A 20163-nucleotide genomic window follows, 5' to 3' on the forward strand; every position below is an offset into this window, starting at 1 on the left:
GAGCCTCACCCAAGCCATGGTATTTTCAGTAACCTCATATGCATGCGAAAGCTGGACAGTGAATAAGGAAGACCCTAGAAGAATTGATGCTTTTGAGTTATGGTTTTGGAGGAGAATATTGAAAGTGCCCTGGGCTGCCAAAAGAAGCAATATATCTGTGCTGGAAGAACTGCAGCCAGGGTGCTCATTGGAGGCCAAGATGGCCAAACTTCATCTCTCATACTTCGGCCATATTATCAGGAGCGACCAGTCACTGGAGAAAGGATATCATGTTTGGTAGGTTGGAGGGTCAGAGAAAAAGGAAGACCTGAATGAGATGGATTGGCCAAGTGGCAGCATTGATGGACTCAAGCGTGACAACAGTAGTGAGGTTGGCCCAGGATCAGGCAGTGTTTCTTTCTGCTGTGCATAAGGTCGCTGTGGGTTGGTACCGACTCGATGGCACCTAACAACAACAACACTCATCAAGGTAAGTGTGACTCTCCACATTTTCTGTAAATGAGGAAAGTGACACACATGTGAGAAGAAAGAACGTTACAAACGTTAAAAAAAAGAAAACTGAGACTACAGCATTTCCCTACTGCTTAGAACTCCTTATCATTACATCATGAACCATTCATCTGTGGATGAAAGATGTTTATATGCCATTGAATTTTGATATTTCAAAGAATAAAAACTAAAATGTATTTTTTAAAGATTAGAAAAATGGGTGTTTTTTATTTAGTTTCTATATTAAATGTCAAATTTCTTTTGAGCATATTCCATTTACTGCTTCAGAAATCACATACCAATTAGAACCCTAAGTGAATTCTTTGAACTCATAATAATCTCTCTTAAATTGCTGACTGGCTCTTGAAACACTATGAGGATCCTAGCTTACATTGATTTTAAATATTCTGCTTAATTTTTTTAAAGAATTGTCTTTAAATACAAATGATGAGATTAACTTACAATCTAATTGTGGTCCTTTGTAGGTTGATTGGGCAACATCTACATCTTATAGAATTGAAAATCAACTCTGGTTACCTTTTTTTTTTTTTTTTTCATTTAAAAAATTCTTTTGGTGAATACACAGACTGTAGATTGAGTGGATTTCCGGGACGAAGAAGTCATTTCAGTCCGTGCATACTAATTCCTACCCTCGGAAACCCTATACAGGGTCGCTATGGGTCGGAACCGACTCGACGGCACTTAACAACTTAACAACAACAACATACTAATTTCAGTGTATGGGCTTGTTCATATGTTTAGCATTGCTCTGCTGTCAGCGCACAGCAGTTCGTTGACAGTTTGCCTTTTGAGCGTTATCTTCTCCTAACAACAATTCTGTCCTCAAAAGGCTGGAGGAAGAGGAATTGAAAAGAAAGGTGGAGGAAGAAAGACTTCGTCTAGAAGAAAAAACCTGTAAACAGGAAGAGGAAAGGAAGCGACAAGAAGAGGAAGATAAAAAAAAGGCAGAAAAGGAGGCAAAGCAGAAGGCTGAGGAAGAGCAGTTGTTGAAAGAAAAGCAAGAAAAGGCCATGATCGAGAAACAGGTACAGTAAAATCCTAAGAAAGACTTTCCTAGTGTGTTAAGGGCTTTAGTTGATATTAGATAAAATTAGTTAAATTTGAATGACTCTGGAAAAATTTTTAACTGCCTGGGCTGGTTGGTTAGGAGTATAAATTGCTTTGGGGAACAAAAGTTAAACTTATTATGTTTGCCATATATCAACTTGTTGTTTAGTGCCGTCAAGTCGGTTCCGACCCATAGCAACCCTGTATAGGGTTTCCGAGGAGCAGCTGGTGAGCTTGAACTGCCGACCTTGCAGTTCAAATGGCTTTGCAGTCTGGCGCATTAATCCACAGTGCCATACCAGGACTCTATATATCAGCTTAGGTTCCCCCAAAGACAGTCTCTGGGACACAGTTCAGGTAAAAGTAGCTTATTTGGGAGGGAATCCCAGGAAACTAGTTGTGGAGTTAGAGGAAAGGCAGTGAAGAACATGTTGATTGGCAAACTGTGGGCCACTGGAACCCTCTGAAAAATATAGAACATGCCTTAGAATTAGCTCTCAGAGGGATGAAGGATGCTAGGATATTTATCCACCAACCCTTGCCCTTCATTGTTTAGGGTCACTCCAGGGGCGCGGGGCATGGGAGAGGGAGTTAACTTCCTGATACTTGCAGCCACATGAAAATTCCCTGGCATGAGACTGCTTTCAGATACAGGAAGACCTTGGTTGCATATGAGAACTGGCGTCAGGTAATTTGCACAGTGAACCAAGAGTTTATTGACGGGGGGGCACCAGCCATATCTGCTGCATTATAGAGCAGCTTATGTAAATCTACATTGAATAATGGGAAAACACCCATATGGAGAAAGGTAGGTAATGAGTTGAAGAAACATGTGCAACCCCAGGGAAGTACTACAGTGTTTTCTGAGCTGAATAAAGCCTATGCCTTGGTTTACCTGTTTCTATTAGAAAGAAGTAGCAGAAGCAAAGGCCCAAGAAGCCGCTAAGCAATTGCGTCTAGAAAGAGAACAGATCATGCTGCAGATTGAGCAGGAGCGCCTGGAGAGGAAGAAGGTAAAGGCTGAGGGATCAGAAGGACTTAGGACAAGGCAGGTGCAGGAAGTGAGTCCAGTTCTATTTGCAATTGTTGGGTCAATTTTATTGATTGTTGTTGTTGTTAGGTGCTGTTGAGTTAGTTCCAACTCATAGTGTCCCTGTGCACAACAGAACAAAACACTGCCAGTCCTGCACTATCCTCACAATTGTTTTGTTTGAGCCCATTGTTGCTGTCTCTGTGTCAGTCTATCTTGTTGGGGAGGGGGGCTTCCTCTTTTTCCCTGGTTCTCTACTTTTCCAAGCATGATGTCTTTCTCCAGGGACTGGTCCCTCCTGATGATATGTCCAAAGTACGAGAAACAAAATCTCAACCATCCTCACTTTTAAGGAGTATTCTGGTTGTACTTCTTCCAACATAGATTTATTTGTTTTTTTTCTGGAAGTCCATGGTACTTTCAATTTTCTTCACCAACACCATAATTCAAATGCACTGACTCTTTTACAGTCTCCTTTATTCATGTGCAACTTTCACATGCTCATGAGGCAATTGAAACTACCATGGCTTGGGTCAGGCAAAATTTAGTCCTCTTATTGATATCTTTGCTCTGGAATGCTTTAAAAGATGGTTTTTGCATTAGTTTTGCCTAATGCAATTTGTCATTTGATTTCTTGACTGCTGTTTCTCTGAATAATAATTGTGGATCCAACCAAATTGAAGTTTTTGACAACTTTAATCTCTTCTCCATTTATCATGATGTTATTTATTGGTCCAGTTATGAAGATTTTTGTTTTCTTTACATTGAGGTACAATCCATACTAAAGACAGTATTCTTTGATCTTCATCAATATTTAAAGTTCTCTTTGCTTCCAGCAAGCAAGGTTGTATCATCTGCACATCTCAGGTTGTTGATGAGTCTTCCTCCAATCCTAATGCCACGTTCTTCTTCATATAATCCATTTTCTTGGATTATTTGCTCAGCATACAGATTGAATAAGTATAGCAAAAGGATACAACCCTGACTCACACCTTTCCTGATTTTAAACTCTTCAGTATCCCCTGGTTCTTTTCAAACAACTAACTGCCTGTTGGTCTATGTACAGGTTCCCTATGAGCACAATTAAGTGTTCTGGAATACCCGATCTTCGCCAGATTATCCATAGTTATAATGATCTACACCAAGGGCAATCTGGATATTCTTAACATCATCTGTGGGCCATACAAAATTATCAACTTAAAAATTAGCTTGCTATGTTAATGCCCATTGGACCTAACGTCAATGGCTGAATGTTCAAAACCCGACTAGAGGAAGGAAAGGGGGTGGGGGAAGTCTCTCTCTCTTTCTCTTTTTTTTTTAAAAAAGAAAACAAGTATAAAGCACTACAGTATGATGAACTTGACCTACACTTATTGATGTAGTAGCTTAAAATACCAACCACGAGGAAAAGAATCTTTATAGCAACAGTCATTCCCATCCCCTCTGTACACAAGGTTGATAGGGATAGGCAACTTAGACACTGGCCACCTAAAATGAGGGGCCTTTAAAGGCACGAAGTGACTGGCTTTACAAATTTTCAAGAGGGAGTTTAGATTCCGAGAGTGCGGGGGAAGGTAGAATCCCCACTGAGTGGTTTTCATCCTGTCTAGAGAGGTCTGGTGAAAGGAGATGGGGAACAAGACTGTCATGATTCAATAGTGAGTAATTGTTATCATGACTAATTGCGATTGTAGCAACTGTAAAGGTAGAAGTTTTGTAGCAAAAAGGAATAAGTGGTCGATCTAACAGTCCCGGCATGGAGGACCCTGGGACTATCAAGGGAGAAGAGCAGGAATGGAATGTGGGACCCTAACCAGAGAAGCAGCGACACCAGAGATGGAGGCAGAGATGATGACATGGAGAGACAGAGGAAATGTCAAGAGACAGAGACATGGAGCAGCTGAGGACTCTAGACTCATGGAGGGAGAGGGGATGTGTGCTGGTGGCCAGGGGGCAGGCTTGCAATGATTGTATATTCCTGAGTGTTTTGGTGCACATCCAAAAAAAACTTCAGAGGGAATAGAAGCAAAAATAATGTTGAATGATGTAGGGGATTGTAATCATTGCAATGAAACAAACTGATGTTCCCCCATGTAAACTATCACTCAATTCACAATAAAAACTTTTAAAAAATGGCCTGCTATATTTGGTGAAACCTTTAATTAAATGTGATGGTGTGATGCTGTGGATCAGCACTGGACTGCGAACCACAAGGTTGGCAGTTCAAACCCATCCGCTGCTTCTCAGAAACCCTATATAGGGTTGCAGTGAGTTCGAACCGTCTCTAGGGCACCCACCAACAATGTGATGGTTGGAGTCCTGGTGTGGCACTGCAGGATAATGCGCTGGACCTCAAGGTCAGTTTGAACCACCGACTTGTCGGCACTTTCTTCTGAAGCTTGTCTGGGTAGATTTGAACCTTCAAATTTGGTTAGCAGTCGAGTGTGTTAACTCTTTGCACCTCCTTTATCTAGCCAGGAACAAAGCAGGGAGAATCCTTCTTTTCTGGTAATCCTCTCTAAGACCTACAATTTCTCAGAGTATATTCTGCCATTGTTTTCTACTGAGTACATAAACTATTAAAAGGGTAACCTGAATTTCCTACCTTCACTTCTGGAGAGACTTCACTCTTTCTTGTTCTCTTCATTATTTCATCTATTCTCTGAAAACCAAAAAGAATAAAGTAGAAATCACCAAGACCCAAAACATACAAAAGTAGCTGGGTTTATATGCACAACAATGCAATGGCTGGAACTGAGGTTACCTTGGCAAGGCCAGACCAATTGATTTCGTGGGCCTTATGCAGTCTGTGGGCTGGATATTTATTATAACGAATAAAGCACAAGTAAACATCTTTCTGATATTCTCTGCTTTTAGGCAAGATCCATCTGATGTCAGCAATGATATCTCTCATTACACATCCTCTTCTGAATGTGACTTAAATTTCTGAAAGCTCATTTTTGATGTACTGCTGCAATATTTTTTACATTATCTTCTGCAAAATTTTACTTGCATGTGAAATTACTGATACTGTTCAGTTATTTCCACATTACATTGTGTCATCTTTCTGTGGAATTAACCCAAATACGGATCTCTTCCAATTTCTTGACATATACCAGTGGGCGCCGCTAGTGCTGTATTAGTTTGTTGAAACATTTCAGTTTGTATTCTATCAATTCCTGGAACCTTGTTTTTCACCAATGCCTTCAGTGTTGCTTGGACTTTGTTCTTGGACTTTGTTCTTTATTGCCGTTGGTTCTTGATCATATGGTAGCTCTTGAAATAACTGAACATCAACCAATTCTTTTTGGTACAGTGATTCTGTGTATTCATTCTTTCCATCTTCTTTTGATGTTTCCAGCCATTCAATATTTTGCCCATAGAATCCTTCAGTATTGAAACCTGAGGCGTGGATTTTTTTTTTTTTTTCCAGTTCTTTCTCCTTGAGAAATACAGAGATTATTCTTCCCTTTTGGTTTTCTACCTCCATATCTTTGCACATTTCATTATAATATTTGTCTTTGTCTTCTTGACTGTCTTTTGAAATTTTCTGTTCAACTCTTTTACGTCATCATTTCTTCCAGTTGTTTTAGTTTCTCCTCTCTCAAAAGCAAGTTTCAGAGTCTCTTCTGACATTCACTTTGGTCTTTTCCTTTTTCCTGTATTTTTAATGAACATTTGCTTTCTTCATGTATGATATTCTTGATGTCATCCCACAACTCCTCTTGTCTTCAGTCATTAATGTCTAATGCATCAAATCTGTTCTTGAGATGGTCTCTAAATGCAGGTGAGCTATATTCAAAGTGATATTTTGGCTCTCATGAACTTGTTTTAATTCTCTTCAGCTTCAGCTGAACTTGCTTATGATTAATTGATGATCTGTTCCAGAGTCTGCTTCTGCTCTTGTTTTTGCTGATGGTATTGAGCCATCACCATTGTTTCCTTCCACAGATGTAATAAATTTGATTCCTGTGTAATTCATCTCACGAGGTCCTTGTGTATTTTGTCTTCGGCAAAATTTTACTTGGCATATGATATTCATGATATTGTTCAACAATTTCCACACTATATTAGGTCACTCTTCTGTGGAATGGACACAAATGTGGCTCTCTTCCAAGTCACCTTTTATGTTGTTGAGAAAAACTATTTGCATTGGTCATTGGTTTTGCAAAATTCTATCATGCAGTCCAGCATAGTTTCTATCTCCAAGGCCATATTTCCCAACTATTGATCCTTGCTCTTTGTTTCCAACTTTTGCATTCCAATCACCAGTAATGATCAGTGCAACTTGATTACATGTTTGATCAATTTCAGACTGAAGAAGATGGTAGAATTCTTCAATTTCATCATCACTGGCTTTATTGTTGTTGTCGTTAAGTACCACGGAGTCGGTTCCGACTCATAGTGACCCAGCACGGGGTTTCCGAGGCTGTAAATCTTTACGGGAGCAGAAAGCCTCATCTTTCTCCCATGGAACAGCTGGTAGTTTTGAACTGCTGACCTTGAGGTTAGCAGCCCAATTCGTAACCACTAAGCTACCAGGGCTCCTTCTGGCTTTATTAGTTGGTGTGTAAATTTAAATAATAGTGTTCTTCCTTGTATGGATTTTATCCTATTACAGATAGCATTGTACTTCAAGATACATCTTGAAATATTATTTTTGATGATGAATGCATCACCATTCCTCTTTGATATATTCTTCTCAATATAGTAAACCATATGATTATCAGATTTTAAATGGCCAATACTAGTCCATTTCATCTCACTTGTGCCTAAGATATTGATATTCATGCATTCCATTTCATTTTTGACAACTTTTAATTTTCCTAGATTCATACTTTGTATATACCATGTTCTGGTTGGTTATTAATAGCTCTTTGCAGCTGTTTCTCCTCGTTTTGGGTTGTGCGCCATCAGCAAATGAAGGGCCCAAAAGCTTTACTCCATTTGCATTGTCCTTGTCGACTCTACTTTGAGGAAGCAGTTCTTCCCCAAGTCATGTTTTGAGTGCCTGTGTAGCTCATCTTCCCGCACTCTATCTCACAATGTCCCACTGATATTCATGAGGTTTTCAGTGGCTAAACATTCAGAAGTGACCCACCTCTCCTCCTTCCTAGTGTGTCTTAGTCTGGAAATTCCTTTGAAACCTGTCCACCATGGGTGACCCTGCTGGTAGTTAAAATAATGGTGGCACAGACTCCGGCATCACAGCAACACTCAAGCCACCACAGTACAACCAACTGACAGGCAAGTGGTGGAAGTTTATTGGTGTTGCTGTTAAGTGTCTTCAAGTCGGTTCCAACTCATAACAACCCTATACAGGGTTTCAGAGGAGTGGCTAGTGAGTTTGAACCACCGACCTTGCAGTTAGCAGTCCAGTGCTTATCCTACAGTGCCACTCTAGGACTCTGAGTTTACTGACAGTATTGTTCAAATCTTGTATAGCTTTATTTTGTCATTTTTCTTATTAATTGCTAAAAACAAAATGTTAGAAGTTATACCTGTGATTATGGATTTGTCTACTGTTCCTTTTAGTTCTGTCTACTTTTGCTTTATATTTTGAAATCCCTAATGTTAGGTGAAAACCATGGCATCAGGATTAGAGTACGACTCACTAACAACCTACGATATGCAGATGGTACAACCTTGCTTGCTGAAAGTGAAATGGACTTAAAATATTCACTGATGAAGATCAAAGAGCACAGCCTTCGGTATGGGTTGCATCTCAGTGCAAAGGAAACAACAATCCTCACCACTGGACCAATAAACAACATCCATATCAATGGAGAAAAGATTGATGTTTTCAAAGACTTCATTTTGCTTGATCAACCATCAACACTCATGGAAGCAGCAGTCAAGAAATCAAACAGGAAATTGCATTAGGTAAATCTGCTGCACAAGACCTCTTTAAAGTGTTGCAGAGCAAAGATGTCAGCTTGAGGACTAAGGTGTGCCTGACCCAAGCCATGGTGTTTTCAATAATCTCATATGTATGCGAAAGCTGGACAGTGAATAAGGAAGACGATCGAAGAACTGATGCCTTTGAGTTGTGGTGTTGGAGGAGAATATTGAAAGTACCATGTTCTGCCAAAATAACAAACAGATCTGTATTGGAAAAAGTACAGTCAGTGTGCTCCTTGGAAGCCAGGATGGCCAAACTTCAGCTCTCATACTTCAAACATATTGTCGAAGGATATCATGTTGGTAAAGCGGAGGGTTGCAGGAAAAAGGGAAAAACCACCAAGGAGATGGATTGGCACAGTGGCAGCAGCGATGGGCTCAGGCGTAGCAATGATTGTGAGGTTGGCCCAGGACTGGGCAGTGTTTTGTTCTATTATGCATAGGGTCACTATGAGTCGGAACTGATTTGATGGCACCTAACAACAACAACAACATTAGATGAATTTACATATCAGATTGTTAAATTTTCATATTGAAATAACCTCTTTTTATCATTATGAAATGCCCTTCTTTATTTGTAGTAATATTTCTCATCTTAAAGTTTCCTTTGTCAGCATTATTATGATTAGAATGTGTGCAGTAAATCTTTTCTCCTCATTTTACTTTTAATCTGTTTGTCCTTATGGTGTTGTTAAGTGGCTTCAATTTGGTTGCGACTCATAGCGACCTTGTATAAAGTTTCTGAGGAGCAGCTGGTGAGCTTGAACTGCCTACCTTGCAGTTCAAACTGACCTTGGGGTCCAGCGCATTAATCCATAGCGCCACTTAATATTTCTTTTATAAACAGCACGTAGTCAGGTTTTTTATTTGTCTGTTTTTAATATAGTTTGGTGGTCTTTGTCTTTTAAGTAGAGTGTCTAGGCCATTTTCATTTAAAAGTGATTATGGGTAGAGTTGGATTATGGAGACTGATTATAAAGCTCCATTCTAATGGTACCCTAGGTCCAGCCTGGGCTTTATATTACTATATAAGACCTGGGAGCTGAGAGCCTAATGTGTGCCTTTTCTCATGACCTACACCCCAGTGTCACTTTGTAAAAGGTGGCCAATCCTCTTAAGAGGCGGGTGGTGATTTGTTGAACTAGAGATAAACTAAGGATATAATTTGAGTGTTGATTCTAGATGCTACTAGTCAGCTTCTCAAGCATTTGCTCTTATTCACAGAGCCAGAGGTGTACATTGGACAAACCAGTGGAAGACCTTTCTATACTCATAATAGTCTGCTAGCATTTGTCTTTTAGTACTTTTCTGAGAAATGTGCAACTGCATATAGACCCAGCTAGTTTTATATGTTTTGGGTCTTGGTGATTTCTACTTTATTCTTATTGGTTTTCAGAGAATAGATGAAATAATGAAGAGAACAAGAAAGAGTGAAGTCTCTCCAGAAGTGAAGGTAGGAAATTCAGGTTACCCTTTTAATAGTTTATGTACTCAGTAGAAAACAATGGCAAACTATACTCTAGGAAATTGTAGGTCTTGGAGAGGATTACCAGAAAAGAAGGGTTCTCCCTGCTTTGTTTCTGGCTAGATAAAGGAGGTGCACTCGGCTGCTAACCAAATTTTGAAGGTTCAAGTCTACCTAGACAAGCTTCAGAAGAAAGTCCTGGCAATCTGCTTCCCAAAAAATCAATCATTGAAAACTCTGTAGAGCACAGTTCTATTCTGACACATGAGGCCACCATAAGGTGCCTCAGAGAGGAGTCTTAACAGAGGGATTTCAGAGATGAGGTGTTGGTAACTTTTTTGTGGATAAAAGATCTCCTTAATGAGAAAGGGTAAATGAGATGTGGGCAAAGGCATTGTGTTATAGTTGTTAGGTCAATTTCATTTCGCAGTGAAGCCATGTGACAGAGTAGAATTGCCCCATAGAGTCTTTCTCCTGTAAACCACTTGGTTGGTTCGAACAAAGTGCTTGACTTTTGTTGTGCCACCAGAGCTCCTTATAAAGGGCACAGTTGTTGTTGTCATTAAGTGCCATCGCGTCTGTTCCAACCCATAGCTACCCTATATAGGGTTTCCGAGGAGCGGCTGGTGAGCTTAAACTCCCGACCTTGTGGGTCACACCAACCTTGCAGTCCAGAGTATTAACCCACAGCACCACAGTAGGACTCCAAAGGCACAGTAATCCATGAATTAAAAAAAAGGATGGTGATATGATAATAAGAGAAGAATAGCTGATTTGTAAGAAGCTTAGAAAATTCACAGAATGAACATGCAAATAACCCAGCAAGATTCCAGCTATCCTCTGTGCTCTTAATGCTCTCATCTTTCAATGTAAAGTCAACCTTCTCTCTTTAAACCTACCCTGTATTTGTTTTCAGAAAGAAGAGCCTAAGGTGGGGATTCCTCCTACTGTGTGTGTGGAAAGTAAGACAAAACCAGTTGTCCCCAACAAAATTGGTGAGTGTGAGGCCTGGTTTTGGTTTCAGCTGGGGAGGGCTTATTTAAAGCTTCCTGCAGAGGGCACTACTTACCGTTTTAAGAATGTTGTTGTTGTTGTTGTTATGTGTCTTGGAGTCGGTTCCGACTCATAGCGAGTACAGGGTTTCCGAGGCTGTAAATCTTTATGGGAGCAGAAAGCCTCATCTTTCTCCCACGGAACAGCTGGTAGTTTCGAACTGCTAACCCTGAGGTTCGCAGCCCGATTCGTAACTACTACACTACCAGAGCTCCTATGGGATTGGACAATCTTGTTCCCCTGGAGGATTATCAGCAGCTCAGAGTTTGTCCGATTTATCTTGAAAACCACCAACTTTGGGCTCATCAGTTTCCCCAGGAGTCCCAGCACAGGAGCTGGACTGTTTGTCTTCCCATGATGTTTTCCAGGGAGCTTACCTGCAGGACAGGTTTATTAAGACTTCACTCTGTTCTTCTATGGAGGTTTCTCCTATCTTCCAGACTTCTGTGTTCTAGAATATTCTATTAGATCTTTTTTAATCTTCTTAGGTTTGAAATAGTCCGTAGTAGCCAAAGTCAAGAGAAGCATCTCCAGCTTAAAGTCATTCTTTGTATTTCTCCTTTTTCTTGTGGCTCAAGAAAATGCTACCCAGAGCCTGGGAAACTGGACCATGTTATAACATGAAGCTTTTTGGGTGTCATGAACCCTGCACAGACACTGATAAAGTAATTTGTCTTCTTTCTTACGTGTGTAGGGGATTGTTGCTGTTGTTGTTATGTGTCGTGGAGTCGGTTCCGATTCATAGTGACCCTGTACAGGATTTCTGAGGCTGTAAATCTTTACAGGAGCAGAAAGCCTCATCTTTCTCCCACGGAACAGCTGGTAGTTTCGAACTGCTGACCGTGAGATTAGCAGCCTGATTCGTAACCACTATGCTGCCAGAGCTCCATGTGTAGGGGATTACATGGATTATTTCTGGGCTTTCTGGTAAATGATGTAAAACAAAGGATTAATTGCTTCAGTGTATATATATTTATTGAGGCAATTAATCTTTTGCATTATATCTTTGCCTCAGTGTATATATATTTATGAAGTCCTGGTATGGTACTGTAGGATAAGCTCTGGACTGCAATGTTTAACTGCAAGGTAGGTGGTTCAAACTTACCAGCCGCTCCTCAGAAACCCTATACAGCGTTGCTATGAGTCAGAACCACCTCGACGGCACTTAACGATAACAACACATATGTATATATATATATATATATTTTTTTTTTTTCTCTTTATTTCTTTGGGACATTTTGTAATTAACATAATGACTTTGTTGTTCTCAATTAGATATAAATGGATTGAACACCTGCCAGAAATTGAATGGTGTAGGGCACACTGCCCCAGAAACTTTTCCCGGAGATGTTTTTGCTAATGGGCTTAAACCAGTTGCAGGATTTATTCATCTGGATGCCCTTAATGGCAAATCAAACAGTCTAGATGACTCCACTGAAGAAGTTCAGTCTATGGATGTGAGGTATGTCTGTCCATTTCCTTTGAACATAACCCTCATCTCTTCCTCCAACACCTCTACCATCTTAGTTGATTTTGTTTACAAAATCAGACCATATAATGTAGGTTTGGTTGCTGTTACAAGAAAGTTGCTGGTGGTACAATACTATTGTCTCAGGTAGAGTTCCCTAGAAGCAGAGCCTGGGACAGAGATTCTAAGGCCTGTGATTTATTGGGGGAGAGTTCTAAGGAGAAAAGTAGATAGGGACGCAGGAATGGGACAGGGGAAGGTGCTAAGTAAGGATGTGACCTCAGCTGGTTATACAGGCTCTAGAAGATGAGTTTCTACCAGAGAGCTGTCCCTTGAAGATAAAGGGAGTGGCCTTCATACCAGTGTATTTCTCAGTTACTGACTGGGCTACCCAGGGTGCTGCAGGTATCGCTCTCTGGGCATGGGGACTCCTGACAACCAGAGGCATTTTCTAGAGAAAGGGTGGCTATGAGCCCTTAGCAGCCACCTTTCTTAGCAGCTAGAGGATGAGGATCATTCTGAGTACCCATAGACTCCACTCTGTCCAGGTCTCATATTTAAATAAACTTGTAAATGGAGTCTGAGGAAGGTACTAACTTGCTTCTCAGTCCTAAAAGAGTAAGGAATTCTTACATTGGTGCCATGTTTGTGTTTGATATCACTTGGAAGATTAATCCCAGACGAAAGGAGAACTCAGCATTGGGTTGGGACAGAGACCTGTGCATTGATCAGAACTGTGGGCAGAACCTCGGCATTGGAGTGGGTCTGGGAGTCGGGAAGGAAGTGCCATATTCTGTACACACTCAGCCAGTGATCCAGCCTACCAAAGCTTCCCATCTTGGTCTGGGGGTTCAATCCTTTGGGACACTGATTGTAAATATTCTGCCTCGTCCCACTCTGGGTTTGAGCCAGATATGTGAAGACCCAGAATCCTATGGGCTGCTCAGAGTGGTAGGGTAAGTCCTATGAATACTGACAGCAGGGGCCTTCAACCCTCCTCCTCATACTACCCATCATGGCAGGCTTCCTCAAACTGGTGCCACTTCCCTGCAGAGAAGATGATTGAGGCATCTGAAGGGTTATGAAGGAGTAATGTAACATGCCCCTCCCCAATGCTGAGCCTACCTGCTGTGCTTATTCTTTTATATCTCTGGGGTCCGGGTACAAGATATGGCACTGGTCAGGATTCAAGAAAGTGAAGGCTTTGTGTGTGTTCTAAGTTCTCCCTGTTGCCTCTTCTGCATTTAGAGATGTGAGTCCTGAGGCCAGCACCTGATCCTGTAGGGCTCTTATCTGCCCCATACTCATAGCAGTTGTTGGACCCTAGACAGTGGAGATGGAGATAGGTGAGGTGTATCTGTTCCTGAGGCAATGTATTCAAGCTCCAGACATGGCAAGAGTTGTGAATTCAACTATTGCCCCCATGCTGGGTTAAGTGGCATGGGAGATGAACCTCTGAGCTTCTGCAATTCAACTGGTTTTTCTAGATTCTTCTCTAAGATATTGTTCAGGAAGAAAGAGAACCAAAGAGTCTGGCCACAATTTTACTCTTAACTGTTAAGAGTGACAGGGTCTCAAGTCTCAGCCCACCATTCATCTAGGCTTGTAGCTCCCACAAGGATGCATTTTCTTCTGTCTTTAGGGAGAGGGGAGAGCGAGAATCCAGGTGCCACTGGACAGGAGCTGGATAAGTCACGGTGAGCTAGAATGCTCACTTGAGAATAGTAGGTGAGAAAGTGTATATCACTGTGCAGGAGACTATGGTTGGTGGAGGTTGTTGTTAACAAGGGTCCCTAACCTGAACTGATCTCTTGCTTGGTTCCAATTCCATTCATGCTCACAGTCACACTCACAGGAGCTCTGTTAGGAGAAACCATGATTTTTCCTGTTTCACAGAGGAGGAAACCGAGGCCAGGGAGGAGAAGTAGTTTGCCCAAGGCCACACTGCTAGGAAGGCAGCACCAGGGCGGCCTCTGGGGACACACACCTGGAGCCCCCATTACCATGTTGGCCCTTCTACTCACTTTCAGCTTTGGATGTTTTCCTTACTGTGTAGTTTCCCATTTTGAAAATTCTAGAAGTGCTTTGCTTCTCTGTAGTAAGAGTGCTAGTGCCTCTTTTGTTTTGTTTTTTCTCTCTCTCCCTGTCTGAGGGGGCTTCAAAAAGTTCATGAGGGAAACAAAAGTTCATGAAAAATGGAATTAAAAGATAATAGAGGAGTCACCCCCGCGAGCTTCATGCAAGCTGCACTCAACGCCTACCCGCAACTGTTTGCTACTTGCAGCCCTTCCCCTTCAGGATGCCCGAGGAAGTGCACCGTGGAGAGGAGGAGACCTTTGCCTTTCAGGCAAAGATTGCCCAACTCATGTCACTCATCATCAATACTTTCTATTTCAGCAAGGCAATTTTCCTCCAGGAGTTGATCTCTAATGCTTCTGTTGCCTTGGACAAGATTCACTATGAGAGTCTGACAAATCCTTCCAAGTTGGACAGCAGTAAAGAGCTGAAAATTGACATCATCCCAACCCCCAGAAACATAATCTGACTCTGTTGGATACCGGCATTGGCATGGCCAAGGGTGATTTCATAAACAATCTGGGAACCATTGCCAAGTACCAAAGCATTTATGGAGACTCTGCAAGCTGATGCAGACATTTCCATGATTAGGCAATTTGGTGTTGGCTTTTATTCTTCCTATTTGGTGGCAGAGAAAGTGGTTGTGATCACAAAGCATAATGATGATGAGCAATATCGTCAGAATCTTCTACCGGGGGTTCCTTTGCGAGCCCATTGGATGGGGTACCAAAGTGATTCTGCACCTTAAAGAAGACCAGATAAAGTACCTAGAGGAGAGGCGAATCAAAGAAGTAGTGAAGAAGTACTCACAGTTCATAGACTATCCCATCACCCTTTATCTGGAGAAGGACCAAGACAAGGGAATCAGTGATGATGAGGAAGAGAAAGGTAAGAAAGAAGAAGAGAAGCCCAAGATTGAAGATATGGGCTCAAATAAGGAAGATGATAGTGGTAAGGACAAGAAAACTAAAAAATACATTGACCTGGAAGAACTAAACAAGATCAAGCCCATTTGGACCTGAAATCCTGATGACATCACCCAGGAGGAATATGGGGAATTCTACAAGAGCCTGACAAATGACTGGGAAGACCACTTGGAAGTGAAGCAATTCTCTGTAGAAGGTTAGTTGGAATTCAGGTCATTGCTGTTTATTTCCTGCCAGACTCCCTTTGACCTCTTTGAGAACAAGGAGAAAAAGAACAACATTAAACTTTATGTCTGCCGCATGTTCATTATGGACAGCTGTGATGAGTTAATACCAGAGTACCTCAACTTCATCCGTGGTGTGGTTGACTTTGAGGACCTGCCCCTCAACATCTCCAGGAAGTGTTCCAGCAGAGCAAAATCTTGAAGATTGTCCACAAAACATTGTCAAGAAGTGCCTTGAGCTCTTCTGAGTTGGCAAAAGACAAAGAGAGCTATAAGAAATACTATGAGGTATTCTCTAAGAACCTGAAGCTTGAAATCCATGAGGACTCTACTAATCGGCGACACCCTTCTGAGCTGCTGTGCTATCATGCATCCCTGGTCTGGAGAGGAAATGACTTCTCTCTCAGAGCATGTTTCTCGCATGAAGGAGACCCATATGACCATTTATTATATCAGTGGTGAGAGCAAAGAGCAGGTAACCAACTCTGCTTTTATGGAGCGAGTGCGTAAGTGGGGCTTTGTGGTTGTATATATGACCAAGTCTATTGACAAGTACTGTGTGAAACAGCTCAAGGAGTTTGATGGGAAAAGCCTGGTCTCAGTTGCCAAGGAGAGCCTAGAGCTACCTGAGGATGAAGAGAAGAAGAAAATGGAAGAGAGCAAGGTCAAGTTTGAGAACATCTGCAATCTCATGAAGGAAATCTTATATAAGAAAGTTGAGAAGGTGACAATCTCCAATAAACGTGTTTTCACCCTGCTGCATTGTGACTAGTACGTATGGCTGGACAGCCAACATGATCATGAAAGCCCAGGCACTTTGGGACAACTCTACAATGATGGCCAAAAAGCACCTGGAGATCATCTCAGACACCCCTTTGTAGAGACACTGAGGCAGAAGGCTGAAGCAGACAAGAACAAAAAGCCATCAAGGACCTGGTGGGTCCTGCTCTTTGAAACTGCACTGCTCTCTTCTGTTTTCTCCCTTGAGGATCCCCAGACCCACTCCAATCGCATCTACCACATAATCAGGCTGAGCTTAGGCATTGATGAGAATGATGTGACAGCTGAGGAACCCAGTTCTGCTATTCCTGATGAGATCCCTTTTACCTTAAGGGTGATGAGGGTGCATCTCACATGGAAGAAGTGGATTCGGGGGCTCCTAAGTCCTAGTGTGGTGCTGTGGGTTAATGCGCTAGACTGCAAAGTCATTTGAGCCACACAGTCAGTGGTTCAAGCTCACCAGTTGTTCTTTAGAAATTCTATACAGGGTTTCTGTGGGTCGGAACTAACTCAATGGCATTTAACAACAACAACAATAAAGCCCACAAAACTTATGTCCTCTGTATAGTGTCCCTGTAGTTCCCACAGAAGCCTGGAGTGGCCCTGTTCCACTTGGCTCCATATGCTGATGTTGTGTGCCATCAAGTCGGTTCCAACTCATGGTGATCCTGAACAGGGTTTCCGAGGGGTGACTGGTGAGTTTGAACCACTGACCTTGCAGTTCAAACTGACCTTGAGGTTGAGTGCTTTCCTATGGTACCACACCAGGAGTCCCCATATGCTGATACCTAGTGGTTATTTTCTTTCCTAGGCCTTGTGTGTAAGGCAGATAGATGTAAGGCCCTCAGGCCATCTCCCCCACCCTTAATTAGGAATAGTGTTAGCTGTTGTGTATTGTGTGTTTTTTGTTGTTGTTTATTTTGTTTTCAAAGTATGCAAAATAAAGATGATGCCATTTTATACCAAAAAAAAAAAAAAAGAGAGAGAGAGAGAGAATGGATTTTTTCCGCAAACTTTTAAAGCCCCTACATATAAGGATCTCTGGTAGTGTAGTGGTTACGAATCAGGCTGTAAACCGCAAGGTCAGCAGTTCAAAACTACCAGCTGTTCCATGGGAGAATGATGATGCTTTCTGCTCCCGTAAAGATTTACAGCCTCGGAAACTCTGTACAGGGTCGCTATGAGTCGGAACTGACTCTATGGCATATAACCACCACCACATATATGGAAGTACAGAAGTATAGAAAGCTTTGGGCAGTGTGAGCCTAGCCCACATCACCCTGATCACTCCATTGCCCTTTTTCTCATCCATAGGGCTCTGGGGGCCACCAACTTCATATTGTTCACAATGTGTTACACACAAACTTTGACTCAATCCATCTTATCTAGAAATAAAAAGAAGGAGCTCTGGTAGCGTAGTGGTTACGAATCGGGCTGCGAACCTTAAGGTCAGTGGTTCGAAACTACCAGCCGCTCCGCGGGAGAAAGATGAGGCTTTCTACTCCCGTAAAGATTTACACCCTCGGAAACCCTGTACAGGGTCGCTATGGGTCGGACCCGACTCGATGGTACTTAACAACAACAACAACAAAGAAATTAAAAGCAGTATAATAACAACAAAAAAACGCTAATAAAATTAATATGTCGCAATTAGCTCTTTTTAAAAAATTCTTATTCTGCTGTTGTTTAGAATTTTACCAGTAAAACACACACCAACAGTTTCTACATTGTTGTGCAACCACTCACACTCTCCTTTTCTGAATTGTTCCCCCTTCATTAGCATAAGCTCATTGCCTAGGTAATCTTTTGAGTTGCTGTTGTCAATTTGACCTCATAGCACAATGCAAAAAATAAAAGGGCACTGTGTTCAAGGTAGCCATTCTTTTAAGTGAAAGTTTACACAGCAAAGTAGCTTTCCATCCAACAGTTCATACACAAACTGTTCTGTCACATTAGTTGCTGTCCCTGCAATGTGTCAGCACTCTCCCCCTTTCCACCCTGCCTTCTCTGTTTCCATCCTTCCTGTTTCCCTACCCTTCCTTGCCTTCTCATCTTTACTTTTAGGCAAATATTGCCTGTTTGGTCTTGTATAGTTCATTGTTCTAAGGAGCACATTGTTCACACTTCTAACCCTAACCCTCTATTATATAGGCCAATCTATTATTTGTCTGAAAGGTGACTTCCAGGAGTGGCTTCCGTTCCAGGTTAAAAGGGTGTCTTAGGGCAGTAGTCTCGGGTTCCTCCAGTCTCTATCAGTCCAGTAAGTCTGATATTTTTTTGTGAATGTGAGTTTTATTCTACATTTTTCCTTCCATTCTAAGTGGGATCTTCTGTTGTGTCCCTGGTCAGAATGGTTGTTAGTGGTGGTAACTTGATACCATCTAGTGTTTCTGGTCTCAGTTTAGAGGAGGCTTTGGTTCTAATGGGCCATTAGTCTTGTGGACGAATTGCTTCCTTGTGTCTTTAATTTCCTTCACTCTCCTTTGCTCCAGATGGGAAGAGACCAATAGTTGTATCTTAGATGGCCTCTTGTAAGCTTTTAAGACCCCAGATACAACTGACCAAATTATGATCTAGAACTGTGTTGTTGTTGTTGTTGTTGTTATGTGCCGTGGAGTCATTTCTGACTCATAGCAACCCTGTACAGGGTTTCTGAGACTGTAAATCTTTACAGGAGCAGAAAGCCTCATCTTTCTCCTGCGGAACAGCTGGTAGTTTTGAACTGCTGACCGTGAGATTAGCAGCCCAATTTGTAACCACTACTCTGCCAGAACTGTGTTAGATGTTATTATCTCTCTAAACTGTGTTATACCAATTAACCTAGATGTCCCCTGAAACTATGTTCCTTTATCCTTCAAGCCCAGTAATTCAGTTCCATGAGATATTGGGATATGTCTAAGAAATTTCCATATCTATGCCCTACATATGCTCTATTACATATATGAATATCAACAACAACAACAAATATATATACCCACACACAAAGGAGCCCTTGTAGTGTAATGGGTTACAAGTTGGGCTACTAACTATAAGGTCAGCAGTTCAAATCTACCAGCTGTTCCATGGGAGAAAGATGAGACTTTCTGTTCCCATAAAGATTTACAGTCTTGGAAAACCTATACAGGGTCACTGTGATTAGGAACCGACTCTATAGCACACAACCACCACCACCACCACCACCATATATACACATTCACACACAAATGCCCACAACTGCACCTATATATGGACTGCTAGTGTGACGTTATAGGATCAGCACTAGACTGCGAACTACAAGGTCAGCAGTTCAAACCCACCAGCTGCTCCTCAGAAACCCCATAGAGGGCTGCTCTGTGTTGGAACCGACTCCACAGCACTTAACAACAACATTAACAATAACGATATATGTACTCACATGTGCTCCCATGTGCCTTCCCAGACCTATCACACTTATATAGCATACATATTTACCGATGTAACCACACTCAAAATCTTGTCACTACTTTTTTTTTCCTGAGGTTTCTCTCAAGTCCAAGCTCCTACTTTTAATTTTTAAAGTCTAATAAAAATTTTAATTATACTTTACATGGTATAATAGCTAGTGAATTTTGTCCCAAAAAGGTTATGTTTTAGGATCATTTGTAAAAATAACAAAAGCTTTATACTAAGAAAGAAAGAAAACCTTGCTAGAAATTATTTCACAC

General features: G+C 41.6%; 1 protein-coding gene and 1 pseudogene across 3 annotated transcripts in view; both read left to right on the plus strand.

The window, feature by feature from the left end:
* MAP7D2 (MAP7 domain containing 2) overlaps positions 1 to 20163 on the plus strand; it is a 75724-nt gene that overhangs the window by 49717 nt on the left and 5844 nt on the right. For all 3 annotated transcript variants that reach the window (XM_006835588.1, XM_006835589.1, XM_006835590.1), the window contains 5 exons: positions 1340 to 1535; positions 2466 to 2570; positions 9885 to 9941; positions 10870 to 10948; positions 12282 to 12468. In XM_006835588.1, the coding sequence (XP_006835651.1) occupies positions 1340 to 1535; positions 2466 to 2570; positions 9885 to 9941; positions 10870 to 10948; positions 12282 to 12468 (624 nt within the window). The remainder of the gene's footprint in view (positions 1 to 1339; positions 1536 to 2465; positions 2571 to 9884; positions 9942 to 10869; positions 10949 to 12281; positions 12469 to 20163) is intronic.
* LOC102824788 lies at positions 14774 to 16870 on the plus strand (annotated as a pseudogene).

The sequence above is a fragment of the Chrysochloris asiatica genome, unplaced genomic scaffold (genome assembly GCF_000296735.1).
Source record: "Chrysochloris asiatica unplaced genomic scaffold, ChrAsi1.0 scaffold00018, whole genome shotgun sequence".
NCBI classification, from domain to species: Eukaryota; Metazoa; Chordata; class Mammalia; order Afrosoricida; family Chrysochloridae; genus Chrysochloris; species Chrysochloris asiatica.